The 13,136-nt window shown below is 34.3% G+C and overlaps 1 protein-coding gene across 2 annotated transcripts in view; it reads left to right on the top strand.

The window, feature by feature from the left end:
* Phip (pleckstrin homology domain interacting protein) overlaps positions 1-13,136 on the top strand; it is a 107,371-nt gene that overhangs the window by 77,087 nt on the left and 17,148 nt on the right. For both annotated transcript variants that reach the window (XM_021206705.2, XM_029543296.1), the window contains 7 exons: positions 1,504-1,735; positions 6,264-6,383; positions 7,297-7,404; positions 8,038-8,162; positions 8,283-8,365; positions 11,298-11,409; positions 11,596-11,657. In XM_021206705.2, the coding sequence (XP_021062364.1) occupies positions 1,504-1,735; positions 6,264-6,383; positions 7,297-7,404; positions 8,038-8,162; positions 8,283-8,365; positions 11,298-11,409; positions 11,596-11,657 (842 nt within the window). The remainder of the gene's footprint in view (positions 1-1,503; positions 1,736-6,263; positions 6,384-7,296; positions 7,405-8,037; positions 8,163-8,282; positions 8,366-11,297; positions 11,410-11,595; positions 11,658-13,136) is intronic.

The following is a 13,136-nucleotide window of genomic DNA, read 5'->3' as shown; positions in this document are numbered from 1 at the left end:
TCTAGTACTTGGGAAGTAGAACTTATATCTCTTTAAGACATTTAAAAATGATAAATCTATGCAAAATAAGCAAATACTCTAATATACTAAAGTTAAGAAAGAAGACAATATAGCTAGATATGTGGAGGGAAACCATATGAGGACTACATACTTGTGTAAAGGTATACAGGAAAGATATGGCAGATAGTAAGACAGTTTGTGTCCTATATTTTCCTCCTTAATGGGAAAACAGATAAAACAGTCTTGGTTGAATGTAATTATTGTGGTCCTACCACTGAGCCATACTTGTTCTGAAATGACTTCATTTTACATCCTAAGATTTTTACATGTTTAAGTATCTTTATGTTTATGAGTTCAACCTTCCAACTGTCGAGGTACACTTTTCACCTGCCAGTTCAGTATTTGCTTACTAGAAGAGTTCCTACTGGGTTAAAAACTTCATCCTTGTTGAGTGTTGGTGTTGCGCCCCTTTAATTCCAGCCCTTTGGAGGCAGAGGCAGATAGATAAAAGAACTTTATCCTTAGGCCAGGGATGCTAGTGCATACCTGTCCAGTAATCTGGAGGCAGAGGCAGGTGGGTCTCTATGAGTTGGAGGCCAGTCAGATATAGTGAGGTCCCATCTTAAAAATAGAAAAGAACTTCATACTTTGGCTAGTTCAGTACTTAGAAGGCTTCAATCATCACTTCAAAAGAAGTGCTAAAAAAGGAGCTGAAGGGGTTTGCAACCCCATAGAAAGAAAACAATATCAATCAACCACACCCACCACCCCCCCCAAATCAAAGAGTACACATGGAGGGACTCATGGCTCCAGCTGTATATGTAGCAGAGGATGGCCTAGTCGGTCATCAATGGGAGGAGAGGTCCTTGGTCTTGTGAAGGCTTGATGTCCCAGTGTAAGGGAAAGCCAAGGTAGGGAGGCTGAAATGGGTGGGGGAGCACACTCATAGAAGCAGGGGGAAGGGGATGGGATAACCAGTTTCTGCGGGGGGGGGGGACCTGGAAAGAGGATAACATTTGAAATGCCAATAAATAAAATATCCAATAAAAAAATTCTAAGATCCCCTCATAAAAGAAATCTCTATGCTTGCTTGCTTACTGTGGTGCATGCATGCTGGTTCTCTTTCTACTTCTGCTTCAACTGAAAAAGGTGATATTCCATTCCTTATTTCTTGTATGAAGAGTATTAATGACCTTTGCAAATAGCATGCATCCTAAAATTATTTACTTAAGTTCTTAAGTTTATTTTTCCATGAAAGTTGCAAAATTTGTTTTTAGATATGAGGATTAGGGGAATTGAGCATAAGGAAATATCTTTTAGTCCATTCATGCCTATATCTATCTGATTTATTGACTGTCTGTCTGTCTGTCTGTCTGTCTGTCTGCCTATCTATCTATCTATCTATCTATCTCTATCTGTCTGTCTGTCTGTCTGTCTGTCTGTCTAAAAACGTGGTCTTAAAACCACCCGACTATGACTTAAAAGTCACTTCTCTTCTTTTAGTGACTACTCCAGTGATTATTCTGATTGGACAGCAGATGCTGGGATTAATTTGCAGCCACCAAAGAAAGTTCCTAAGCATAAAACCAAGAAACCAGAAAGTAGTTCAGATGAAGAAGAAGAATCTGAAAATCAGAAGCAAAAACATATTAAAAAGGAAAGAAAAAAAGCAAATGAAGAAAAAGATGGACCAACATCACCAAAGAAAAAAAAGCCCAAAGAAAGAAAACAAAAGGTTCATTTTACAATTTTTATATCAAGTGTTTTCTTCTGGGGAAATGATTCAAAGCATAAATGTGAATAATCCAACAAACATTGAGGCTTATTGACAAATACTAACAGAAAACATTCAGAGGTATATAGTAAGCACTAGTAAAGTACACAGAGATATGTTGACAGAGGTATGTTTGGTGTTTGTCACCAAGGAATGTTTATTCAGAACATTGCCATAGTTTATAAATGATTGCGTATTTATTTTAAGAAACATTTTTTAAATCCACTGAATTATTTACATAAGAAAAATAATAGTTTAAGAGATTTTGTCTACTGAATGGTCTTACATTAACTATTCTAATTATTAATCCTATAAATAGAAAAAAGTTCCAGGGGTACATCACATGAAATATAAATGACAAACATGTCATAGTTGACCATAAAGCAAATACAAATCAATTATTGAGTAGAGTATCCTTTTATAGCAAGTTTTCATTAACTATAGTATGCAAACTCTAAATTTTCACTTTTTGAGTTAGTGATGTGTTTGGCTAATGAGAGTAGAGAGAAGAAAGAAGGAAACAGGAGAGAAAACCTGTCCTTATAACGCTGAAAATTTTAATCCAGCAAATGAGAGGATGACAGCTTATAACTTTTTTCCTCTGAAGTAAATGCATATATGTCTTTGCTGTATGAACTACTGTAATAAGTAGTGGAGAAGGCTCATGGAGATGTTATCGAGGAAAATAGCAGGTGAGGGAAGGTGCTTGCTACCAACAAAGGCTGACTTTAATTTGATCCCTGGCTGTAATGTGGTAGAATATGAGAATTGATTCTTGCTAATATACCATGGTACATGCACTCACATATACAGAATAATTTTTTTAAATTTAAAGACAATAATACTGTAGTATATAGATATATTTTGGTAAATAGAAAAAGTTTTAAAAATACATGTTTACCTTTTCTTAGCTCAGTGGGCTGATGCATGTTTTTAATACAGCTTTTGGGAGGCAGAGGCAGGCAAGTTTGAGTCCAGCCTAGTCTACCTACCAAATTCCAGGGTAACCAAGACTACATAGAAAGACTCTGCCGTCCCCAACCCCCACCACACTATCCCTTGCCAAAAATTTTTTTTTTTACTTTCTTTAGAAGTTAATATGTTATCACGTATAGAATTAACTACTACTATGCTCTGGCTCTTTATTCTCAAGAAGCTTTGAAAATTATAAGAAAATATGCAGGTTAAGTGTTGGATTTTTACTGGTTGAATCACAAATTGCTGTAATTTGGGTTTATTATGAAATGATGGTTTTTTTTCCTATCTTCCTTTCATTCTGTGACAAAAGTCTGCCTCAACCAAGTCCTTAAGGTTCCCCTAGTATCAGTGGGTCTCGGAGTGTGTTCTTATGATTCAGTGTGATACTAGAATCTTAGCTACAAGTTTAGTGTAGCTATTTAGTGTACAATTCTACCTTCTGAAAGACTTACTCCTCTCCTGTCAACATTGACACTTTATTTATTGGGAGAAATAGACTGGTACAATTAATATGCTATACTTGAGTTAAAATGTAAACGTTTTTCCTCTTTATTAGCATAACCTTTATAAAGTAACACTTTGCTTACAACCTCCATGTATAAAACTGGTTAAATAAGAGCAAAGAATTTCTAGAAGAAATTCTTTGGTGGGCTGTATTGTTAGATTCTTGGGAATGTGTGTTATCACCTCATTGTGAGAGGGAATGAGAAGGAATTGGGATGCCAGTGTCCTCTCCATGCCCTCACCCAAACCAAGTCCTCAGCAATGCAATATTCTTCCATTAGGTACTACCTTCTGCGAGTTTTAGGACCTCCTATATCACCACAGACTAGCAATCAAACTTCAGCATTTGACATAGCTGGGAGGGGTAGGTAATATGATACCCCAAACAGTTGCTGCATCTAACTATTGATAAACACTTGTGATTTACGTAACTACTTAGGTATCACCTGACTTAATAATGTATCTCAAATCTTTTAAATCTTTTTTCCTCCTCTCTCTTAATACAGAGTTTCTCTGTGTATCCCTGGCTGTCCTGGAACTAACTCTGTAGACCAAGCTGGCCTGGAACTCACAGGGATCGGCCTGTCTCTGCCTACTGAGTGGGATGTGTGTCACCACTGTCCAATATAGCTCTTCAGAAATCTTATTTTCCAAGTGCCTATTTCAACTTTGCTCTACTTTTGCTTTCCTCACTATAGTGGCCATAACTCCATCTCTTAGTAATCTTAAGTAATATTTAGCATTTTCTATTACTTGAACATATAATCTGCCATGGAAATATGACCCTGCCTTCAAAACATTTAGCATTTGACTGCTGTTTGACCAGGTCAGTTGTTTGCGTACTGAGCTGAGTCATTTAGAGTTGTTTTACTCTGCCCTGTCCTTTTGTTTCTATCCACTTTATCTCAGAGGACCTTTTCTTCTGTCCTTAAACTGCCCTGTGTTCCCCATTTCTACTTCATTGTCTCTTTGTGTGTGTGTGCGTGCGTGCAAGTGTGTGTTAGTGTGTGTGCACTCATAGAAACAAAAAAATGCATAAACCTAAAATCTAAGAATGCCATTTAGTGCTGGTCATATATATTTGACTTTGGGACTGACCACCCACTCATATATGAATGTACTTGCATAATAAGTTAGGAGCCTCATTCCTTGGAATGACTTAATTGTCATGCTCTCAACATTCCTTAGTTGCAAGTAGTTTTCTGCCAGAATTGCTGGTGTATCATTGTTTAGCTTCCCTGTTACTTCTAAGAAAGACAGTCTTGCAGCAGGCGTCCTATTGAGTGTACCTACTTTGACAGCTGTTGGCTACTACCAAGATAATGAGCACCACTATTATACCTTTACGGATATTTGGAGATGCTGGTTGTATGGTCCATAGGTGTCCCAGCTGGATAGGAATGTTGGTTGCTTCTAGTGTTTGCAGCTTGCATAACACTTTTCAATGCTATGAAGATAATTACGTTTTCTAAAAGAATAGAATTAGCTATTCTACCATTATAGCCTAAAAGTAGCCATGTATGATATACAAAAATGTGGGTGTCTATGTTTCAGAAAAACTTAATAAAACACTCAGTAAATTGTATTCTTTGACTGTGGACCATTTGCTGTTCCCATACATACATACATATATACATACATGTTTATATATTCAATCATCCTCATCCTTTTAAAGTATGTCAGCTCTTAATACTTTTCAGCCTATCATTTCAGTGAAATCATCTCAAAGGCTTTTGCTTCTCCTGTGTTCTCAAGGTGTGAGAGCACTCCTGAGGCATTAAATTAAAAATGCCCTGTGAGCAATAGGAAGAGGTCCAGGAAACTGTATGCTGTGAAATAACTCTTGGGCCTGTCTCCTGCAAGTAGTGTACTTGGCTGTCTGCATGCTGCCTCTTTTGTATGATAGCAAACCCATGCAAAACAATTGAGCTGTATGGTAGGGTGCAGCTTAAGTTTTTATTAGTTCAGAGGTAACTTGCTTAAAAAAACCAAAAAAACCCAACAGCACCAAAAACATCAGTAAATCCACTCAGCCACATTTTATATTTCTTGCATAAATAATGTTAGGATTCAGAGGGTTTTTTTTATTATTAAGTTCATTTTCCATTCATATAAGGTAATACTATAAAGGCTGTTGTCTTCAGATTACTTGTTGGTGACCAGGTGACTAGTAAAACTGAGTTTTTACTCTGGAGGGAACATAGGTTTATTTTACTGTTGTTTTTCAAACCATAGGAGTTAAAAAGTAAAAGCCCTGTTTGTAGTACTCCTTTCAGAAATGATGATTTGTGTGTGTGTGTGTGTGTGTGTGTGTGTGTGTGTGTGTGTGTGTGTGTGTGTGGTTTTGGGGAGAGCATAAATGAGTCAAAGAATGAAATGACTACTTTTAGTAAGAGAGGATGCTCTGTATCTCAGCAGTTAATGAAGTGGAAGGAAGGATGAATAAGAATTCAAGATCAGCCTCCACTATATAATGAGTTTGAAGCCAATCTGGGCTACACGTCTAAAAGATATAGAGTGAGTGACAGTGACAAAGTGAGAGAAAGAATAAATGTGAGTGAATGAATGAGACTGTTCTTATGTTGTTTAGAAGTGCAGTGTCCAGTGTATAGCAGTCATGAAAGCACTTAGCTTTCTGGATCCTTGCTACTACTTAGCCCATATGATATAGTCTTACCTAGTATTGTTACACTAAGGCTAGGACTTTAAGGCCATTGAGCACATTTTAAATGGCTGTGTGTACTTTTTATAAGATGACTTGTTTTGTGTGGGGAGGGACTAGAAGAGTTTTTAGTTTTGTCTGTTATGTCTTTTTGAGAGGTTTGTGAAGAGTATACGTTTTGCTTTTGTCACTAGCTCTCCATCAGTGATTAGGAAAAGCTGAATAACTTTTGTCATTTTTACTGCTTTTCTAGAATAAGGTTTTAATACTGGAGAGTAAAATTTTTGTACAGATTCATTTCTTTGTGTTTGAAGATATTACTAATGCTGTTGCATGCTTTCTCAGAGATTGGCTGTAGGAGAATTAACTGAAAATGGTCTAACGTTAGAAGAATGGTTGCCCTCAGCTTGGATTACAGATACAATTCCCAGGAGATGTCCATTTGTGCCGCAGATGGGTGATGAGGTACTTTTAAATGTTACTTTTAAAAGTTAAAGTTTTTTTCAAGTAGTAAACTGAATATTTTTATAGGTTTTGAAACTTTATTTGTAGAAGATTGCATCAAGTTCCTTTAAAAAATTAAATAACATTCTAAATATCTATAACAGAGTATTGGAAAAGGACAACCAAAGATCTAGTAATAATACTCCTCAGGACATCTATAAATATGTGATATTAAATATAAATCATAATATTAAATATCTTGAAAAGACTGGATGTTTTTACCCCCTTTCTGGTTTTTCAAGACTAGGTTTTTCTGTGTATCACTGGCTGGCCTGGAACTCAGTCAACTTGTAAAGCAGACTGCTCTGAAACTAAAAAGAATTTGCAATTAATTTAAGACTTTCTATCAGAATTTCTCAGAACATGTCTCTGTATTTTCTAATGCAAATTTAAGAAGTGTTACCTACTAGTATTCAACATAGTAACTATAAAAATTATATATATATATATATATATATGAAGATTACATGTTTGATTTCAAAGTTTTCTGCATATGTAGAGACATGTGATTTTAAAAATATTGTGACCATAAATTTAAACTCACCTGGTTATAATCATTTGTGTGTGTGTGTGGAGGGGGGATATACATTGTATGGATTAACATACTTTAAATTAAAAAGTAAAATAATAAAGTAAAAACAAAACTTCTGCACATTTAGTTTTCTGTATATATACACAGGGGAGTCCTTAATTAGAGCACTTCCATTTTGTTTAAGTGGATTTAAGACAACTTGGAATAATATTTAAAATTTCCATTGTAAGACTTTCTGTGCAATCTCTAAATTAGATTTTCTGTTCAATGTAAGTAGTATCTTCCACCTTTATTATTTTTTTATTTTTTACTTGTTTGTTTGTTTATTTATTTATTTTTTAGGTTTATTATTTCCGACAAGGGCATGAAGCATATGTTGAAATGGCCCGGAAAAATAAAATTTATAGTATCAATCCTAAAAAGCAGCCATGGCATAAGATGGAACTAAGGGTAAATATTGACATATTTCTGATGTAAAATATATTTTTTGCAGTGAAGTTGTGTGAAGGTTTACTCTTTGACTGTAAGAAACTGAATGGGACTGGGGAATAAGAGTTCAGAAAGTGGTGGTGCACACCTTTAATCCCAGCACTTGGGATGCAGAGGCAGGCAGATTTCTTTCTGAGTTCCAGGCCAGCCTGGTCTACAGAGTGAGTTCCAGGACAGCTAGGTCTGCACAGAGGAAAACAAAACAAAACAAAAAAAAAAAATTAAAAGGAAGGAAGGAAGGAAGGAAGGAAGGAAGGAAGAAAGAAAGAAAGAAAGAAAGAAACAAACAAACAAACAAACAAACAAACAAACAAACAAACAAACTATGTTCAGGTCTTCAGGACCCCTGTAATATAGAATGGGTGTCTGTTGTTTGTGCCCTTTCATACACTCAGTTCAGCACTTGGGAGACAGACAGCGACTAGGGCAGGCTGGTTAGACTAGCTAAACTGGCAAGTTATAGATTCAGTAAGAGGCTCTTGTTTCAATATATAAAACAGACCGTGATGGAGAAGAGACGCGAGGCATCTACCGCTTGCCTTAGAAGCACACACTTTGTTCTGCAAAGATAATGTCTTGTTTTTTGTATTGTAGGAACAAGAACTAATGAAAATCGTTGGTATAAAGTATGAAGTGGGATTGCCTACCCTTTGCTGCCTTAAACTTGCTTTTCTAGATCCTGATACTGGTAAACTGACTGGTGGATCATTTACCATGAAGTAAGGACTGCTATTAAGGCAGAGCTTTGATAGTGTTGGAGTATTTTTCAAGATAAATTAGAACATATCTTAGATACTTGTAGATGTGTGACGTAATTCGTCTGTTTCTGTTTGTAATAGATACCATGATATGCCTGACGTCATAGATTTTCTAGTCTTGAGACAACAATTTGATGATGCAAAATATAGACGATGGAATATAGGTAGGTAATTAAGATGCCATAGGTGTTGTGCATATTTTACCCTTTGCTTTATAAATGATTTGCTATTTAGCATAATTGCAAACATCTTTTTAATCATTTATAAGTATACTAATAGAAAAATACACCATTTTTAAGTTTTGAGGATGAAAATAATTCAAGCTGTTAATGTTCAAATTTCAAAACGTTTCTGTTCCATTTGCTTAACCATTACAGAATTATTTTAGAATGTTTTTTTTCTCTGAGCTGTTTTTATGTTTTGAATTTAAAACTTATCCAGTAATATTGATAATAGGAATCATGTTTGAGGACAAAGGTGATATAACATCATGAATTTGAGTTTTGAACTTGGGCTAACATTAAAATTATTTTATTATTCATAACTGTCTGAAAGTGTGAAATCATATACTTTTAAGCTATTTACAGTATACAAGTAGACATGTATTCATTGAGTAGTTCTTAATTTAAACAAATTCACTGTTTGTGCTATGTTAGAGTGTACTGTAAATGACATCGCTTAACAAATCATATCAGTTGGTATAGTGAGCTCTTTTTCCAGTGTTTTGGCATGTTATTTTTCTTGATTAATTTTGGCAAAACTTAGTTTTAAGTGGGAGAAGGAAGCAGATAGGATCATACATAAAAATGAAATATGATACACATGCATTAATACATCATAATGAAAGTGAGTATTTTGTTTGCTTACCTGAAAGAGTCACTTTTAAAATGTTATAATCAGAGGGTATGAGGTGAAACAGAAGTATGACATCTTCTTAAGAAACAAAAGATGGGGGCTGGAGAAATGGCTCAGCAGTAAGAGCACTAACTGCTCTTCCAGAGGTCCTGAGTTCAATTCCCAGCAACCACATGGTGACTCACAACCATCTGTAATGGGATCAGATGCCCTCTTTTGGTGTGTCTGAAGACAGCAACAGTGTACTCATGTATATTAAATGAATAAATCTTTAAAAAAAAAAAAAAGGAGAAGGAGAAGAGGAAGAAGGAAGAAGAAGAAGAAGAAACAACAAAAGATGAGCTGAGCAGTGGAAGAGTATAAAGGGATGTCTAGGAAATAGGAGTTTCCAGAGATAGCATCACCAAGAAGGAAGGCTTCAAAAGAGGAGAGTTACATTTACATTATATAAAAAAAGTAATTAGCATTAAAATTATATTGAAACGTACTTTATACAATTCATTTTATAGTTAATCTAAATGCATAAAGAACATGAAAATTGAATATTTAAAATTATTTGAGGAAAATAGATTTCAGGAAACAATTGTAATACATTTGACTAGTAGTAAACTATATTTACAATCAGTATAGAAACAATCTAGAATAAAAGCAGCGCACATTTCTTTTATATACAGTTTTATTGAAATAAAACAATATTGTATGACAAAGTGGAAGGTAAATTAGAATAATTTTGAATCATTAATTTTGAATGAATATACATCAGTACATTTTTATTTATCTTTCAATTTTTCTATTTTAGTACATTAGTATGTCTTCGTAGTCTGTTGTACTTTTCTTTTTGTAATAATATGTGTGCTATTTACTATTACCAGGAATATTTGATGGTTGACTCTGATACTTTGCATTGTTAACCTAGCCTAACGGAACTGGCCACTGGTCAGATGCATTTGTAGTCTCTGATTCATCATGGAGCAAAGCTTGTCAGGCTTGGGAGAGTCCTGAAAGATTGGTCTATTAAATTCATGCTTTTAGTAATGTTCTGGTAGATTTAAAAATGGTGTTAGTACAAAGTCTTGTAAAATAGCTTATCTCTCAGTTCACTATCACCAGTATGCATCTGACAGACTTAATACTTTATATGGCTCCAGCTCAGTACCCAAGTCAAATCAATAATACTTTATAAAAGTTTTCTTTTAATTCTAATTCTAAAGAATTCTATTTTAAAAGATACTTTACCTTGTTTTTCTGATTTAATGCATCTATGTTATTTTATGCATGTCTGCATAAGCTTTCATTTTTTTTAACATGAGAAAACTTTTCTTGAAAATAACTGATTAGTTGGCAAACTAATTCATTAATCTTTACTTGCATGTTAAAAATTAAACAGTACTTTCGTATAAGACACTACTCACATATTCTAATATAGATGATACCACTATTATTAAGTAGATGAAGGCAGTTGAAAACCAACTAATATATTCAGTTATACCCACTTCTTAGGCTTTGCTCATGCTATCAGGAGAAGATTTAGTTAGTACAGGGACAGACATGAAGGGAAAACATTTCACAAAGCAAAAGGTACTTTGCAGTTTTTATATGCAGCAGGAAACTGACAAGATTGACATTCCAAAAAGGTGTGACTCTTGGAGCTTACTAGTGTTTATTTATCATGAGCAGATTTAATAATAGAACCGTAGCAGTTGGATAAAGAATAGACAAAAGGCATGTTTTCTTTTTCTACAAATCTTGACAGTTTTCACGATTTCTTCTGTTGTTGCCCTTTAGAAAGGAAGTGTGAGTGAGTGTGTAGTGCATTGTAAGAATGATGGAGATGATCAATCTGAAATCTTGATGATTATTTGTGGGAAATAAAAGGAAGTAAAAAAATTAAAAATAAACTATAAATATGTTTAGTCAGAAGTAACCCAAAGTCTATATGAGAAGTTTAGACATAGCCTAAATGATGAATTTCAAATGCGGCATTTGCAAAAATGATCAAGACAAAAAGGCAAAGTCTCACTATTGAAGTATAAGAAATAATGTAAGTTATATTTTAGATATGTGTGCTAATTTTCCTCACCTTTTTTTTTTTTTTTTTTTAAATATATGGATTACCTTTTGCCTTGTGAAATCATCCAGTGTAAGAATCTTGGAGAGATACACTTTAGGAAAGGTAGTTAACCGGTGTGACAGTACATACCAATGTGATGGATGAGACGGGCGGTTTTTGTTATTTTTCAGGTGACCGCTTCAGATCTGTCATAGATGATGCCTGGTGGTTTGGAACAATTGAAAGTCAAGAGCCTCTTCAACCGGAGTACCCTGATAGTTTGTTTCAGTGTTATAATGTTTGGTAAGAACATAATTGGTTGTATTTTCAGTTAGACCCGGGTTTGAATTTTTTTCTGGTCTCTTAGTAAAGAAGTCAAGATACTTCATTTTAATACTGAGTCAATTATTTGTTTAATATGATTTTCATAAATTTTTTTTGTATTGTCATTTTCTGAACTTTTAATGGACTAATTTTGCTTTCTTAAAGTTGGGACAATGGAGATACAGAAAAGATGAGTCCTTGGGATATGGAATTAATACCTAATAATGGTAAGTAAGTATTGTTAGGCTCGTTGCTTAAACTTTATGGAATTAGTTAGGGTTCTTTTGTTTTACATTTTATGTGTGTGTGTTTGTGTGTGATATGTGTATGCACGTATACATAGTGGGACAGTTTGCAAGAGCTAATTCTCTTCTTTCTGGTGTCCCAAGTCCGAGAATCACTTTCTTAGGACTCCTCTTCCATTACATGTGACACGTGTAGAACGTTCAATGGCTAGGAGCAGTTTCAATTAATAATAGAAGCTATCACATTAAATATACCCTAGGGTAACTGGGGTTGGAGAGTTAGCCCTGGGAAGGTGAGTTTTGACATATTTCTGATTCTGGAAGAGTGAATATCATTGAAGCATGGTGATTGTACTTTTCACTTGATTATCAGGTTTTGTTTCAAGTTTTTAAAAGTAGGACATTTGTACATGCCCAAAGGTTTGTAAGTGGCATATTGTAGTTTATAAATTATTATTCGTATTAGAATCCTTTATATTCTGTGTTGCTTAGATTTTTAAATGATAAATGCCTGTATCCTCAGAGATTTAAAAAAAAAAAAAAAAAGAAAAAATCATTTTAACATAATAAAAATAGACTTTTATAAATGAGTTTTTTGAGTAATTTATGTACTGTAAAAAATTACTAGAGAGATGCCTCAAGTTTTAGGCCAGACTCATCTATCTACATAGTAATTTCCTGGCCAGTTCAGGCTACATAGTGAAACCTTTTCTCAAAGCAATACAAAACAAAACAGCCAACCAAACAAAAAGAAGAACTGGAGAAGATGGCTCAGCAGTCAGAATCACTGGGCTCTCTTCCCGAAGACTTGGTTCTGGTTCCCAACTCACACATAGCAACTCAGGACCATCTGTAAATCTGCCTCCAGGAACTCCAACCCTCTCCTCTGGTCTCTATAGGTACCAGGGATATACTTGGTACACAGACATACATTTAGGCAAAACCCCCATACACATAAATTAAACAGTGTTCTTAATCTTCTACCTTGCTGCCATATATGGTAATTGTAAATATTAAATAGGAAGTGAACTCAGTCAAAAAAAATTAAAACAGTATTGCTGTTGATGATGTTAGTCATTTAATACTAATAGTGAACATTTTCATTTCATTGCTCAAGTAGAAATACTGAAAAATAGAAAATATCATTATCAACTTGTGATATCTCCTGGCTTCTTGTTTTGTTTATCTTTATGAATTTAAATCTTGTGTTTAAATTTGGTATGATTCGATTGTTGTAAGCTCATAATTTGTCTAACAAAGAAATGAAATTGGTTTTGTTGTACTGTTGCTAGTTTTTTTTTAAGCCTTAATGATACGAATTAACTATTTTAATACCTCTGTTTATATTCATTGATGATTCTGCTGAAATTTTTTTGTTTTATTTGGGTACACATATATACAGACAAAGTTATTTTGATTGCATGCAGTTTTTGGATTTTGTTGTAGTTAGTTTAAAGGAAA

The sequence above is a fragment of the Mus pahari genome, chromosome 10 (assembly GCF_900095145.1).
Source record: "Mus pahari chromosome 10, PAHARI_EIJ_v1.1, whole genome shotgun sequence".
Taxonomy (NCBI): domain Eukaryota; kingdom Metazoa; phylum Chordata; class Mammalia; order Rodentia; family Muridae; genus Mus; species Mus pahari.
The sequence above is the reverse complement of the archived record's forward strand: the minus strand, read 5'-3'. Positions and strand labels throughout refer to the sequence as shown.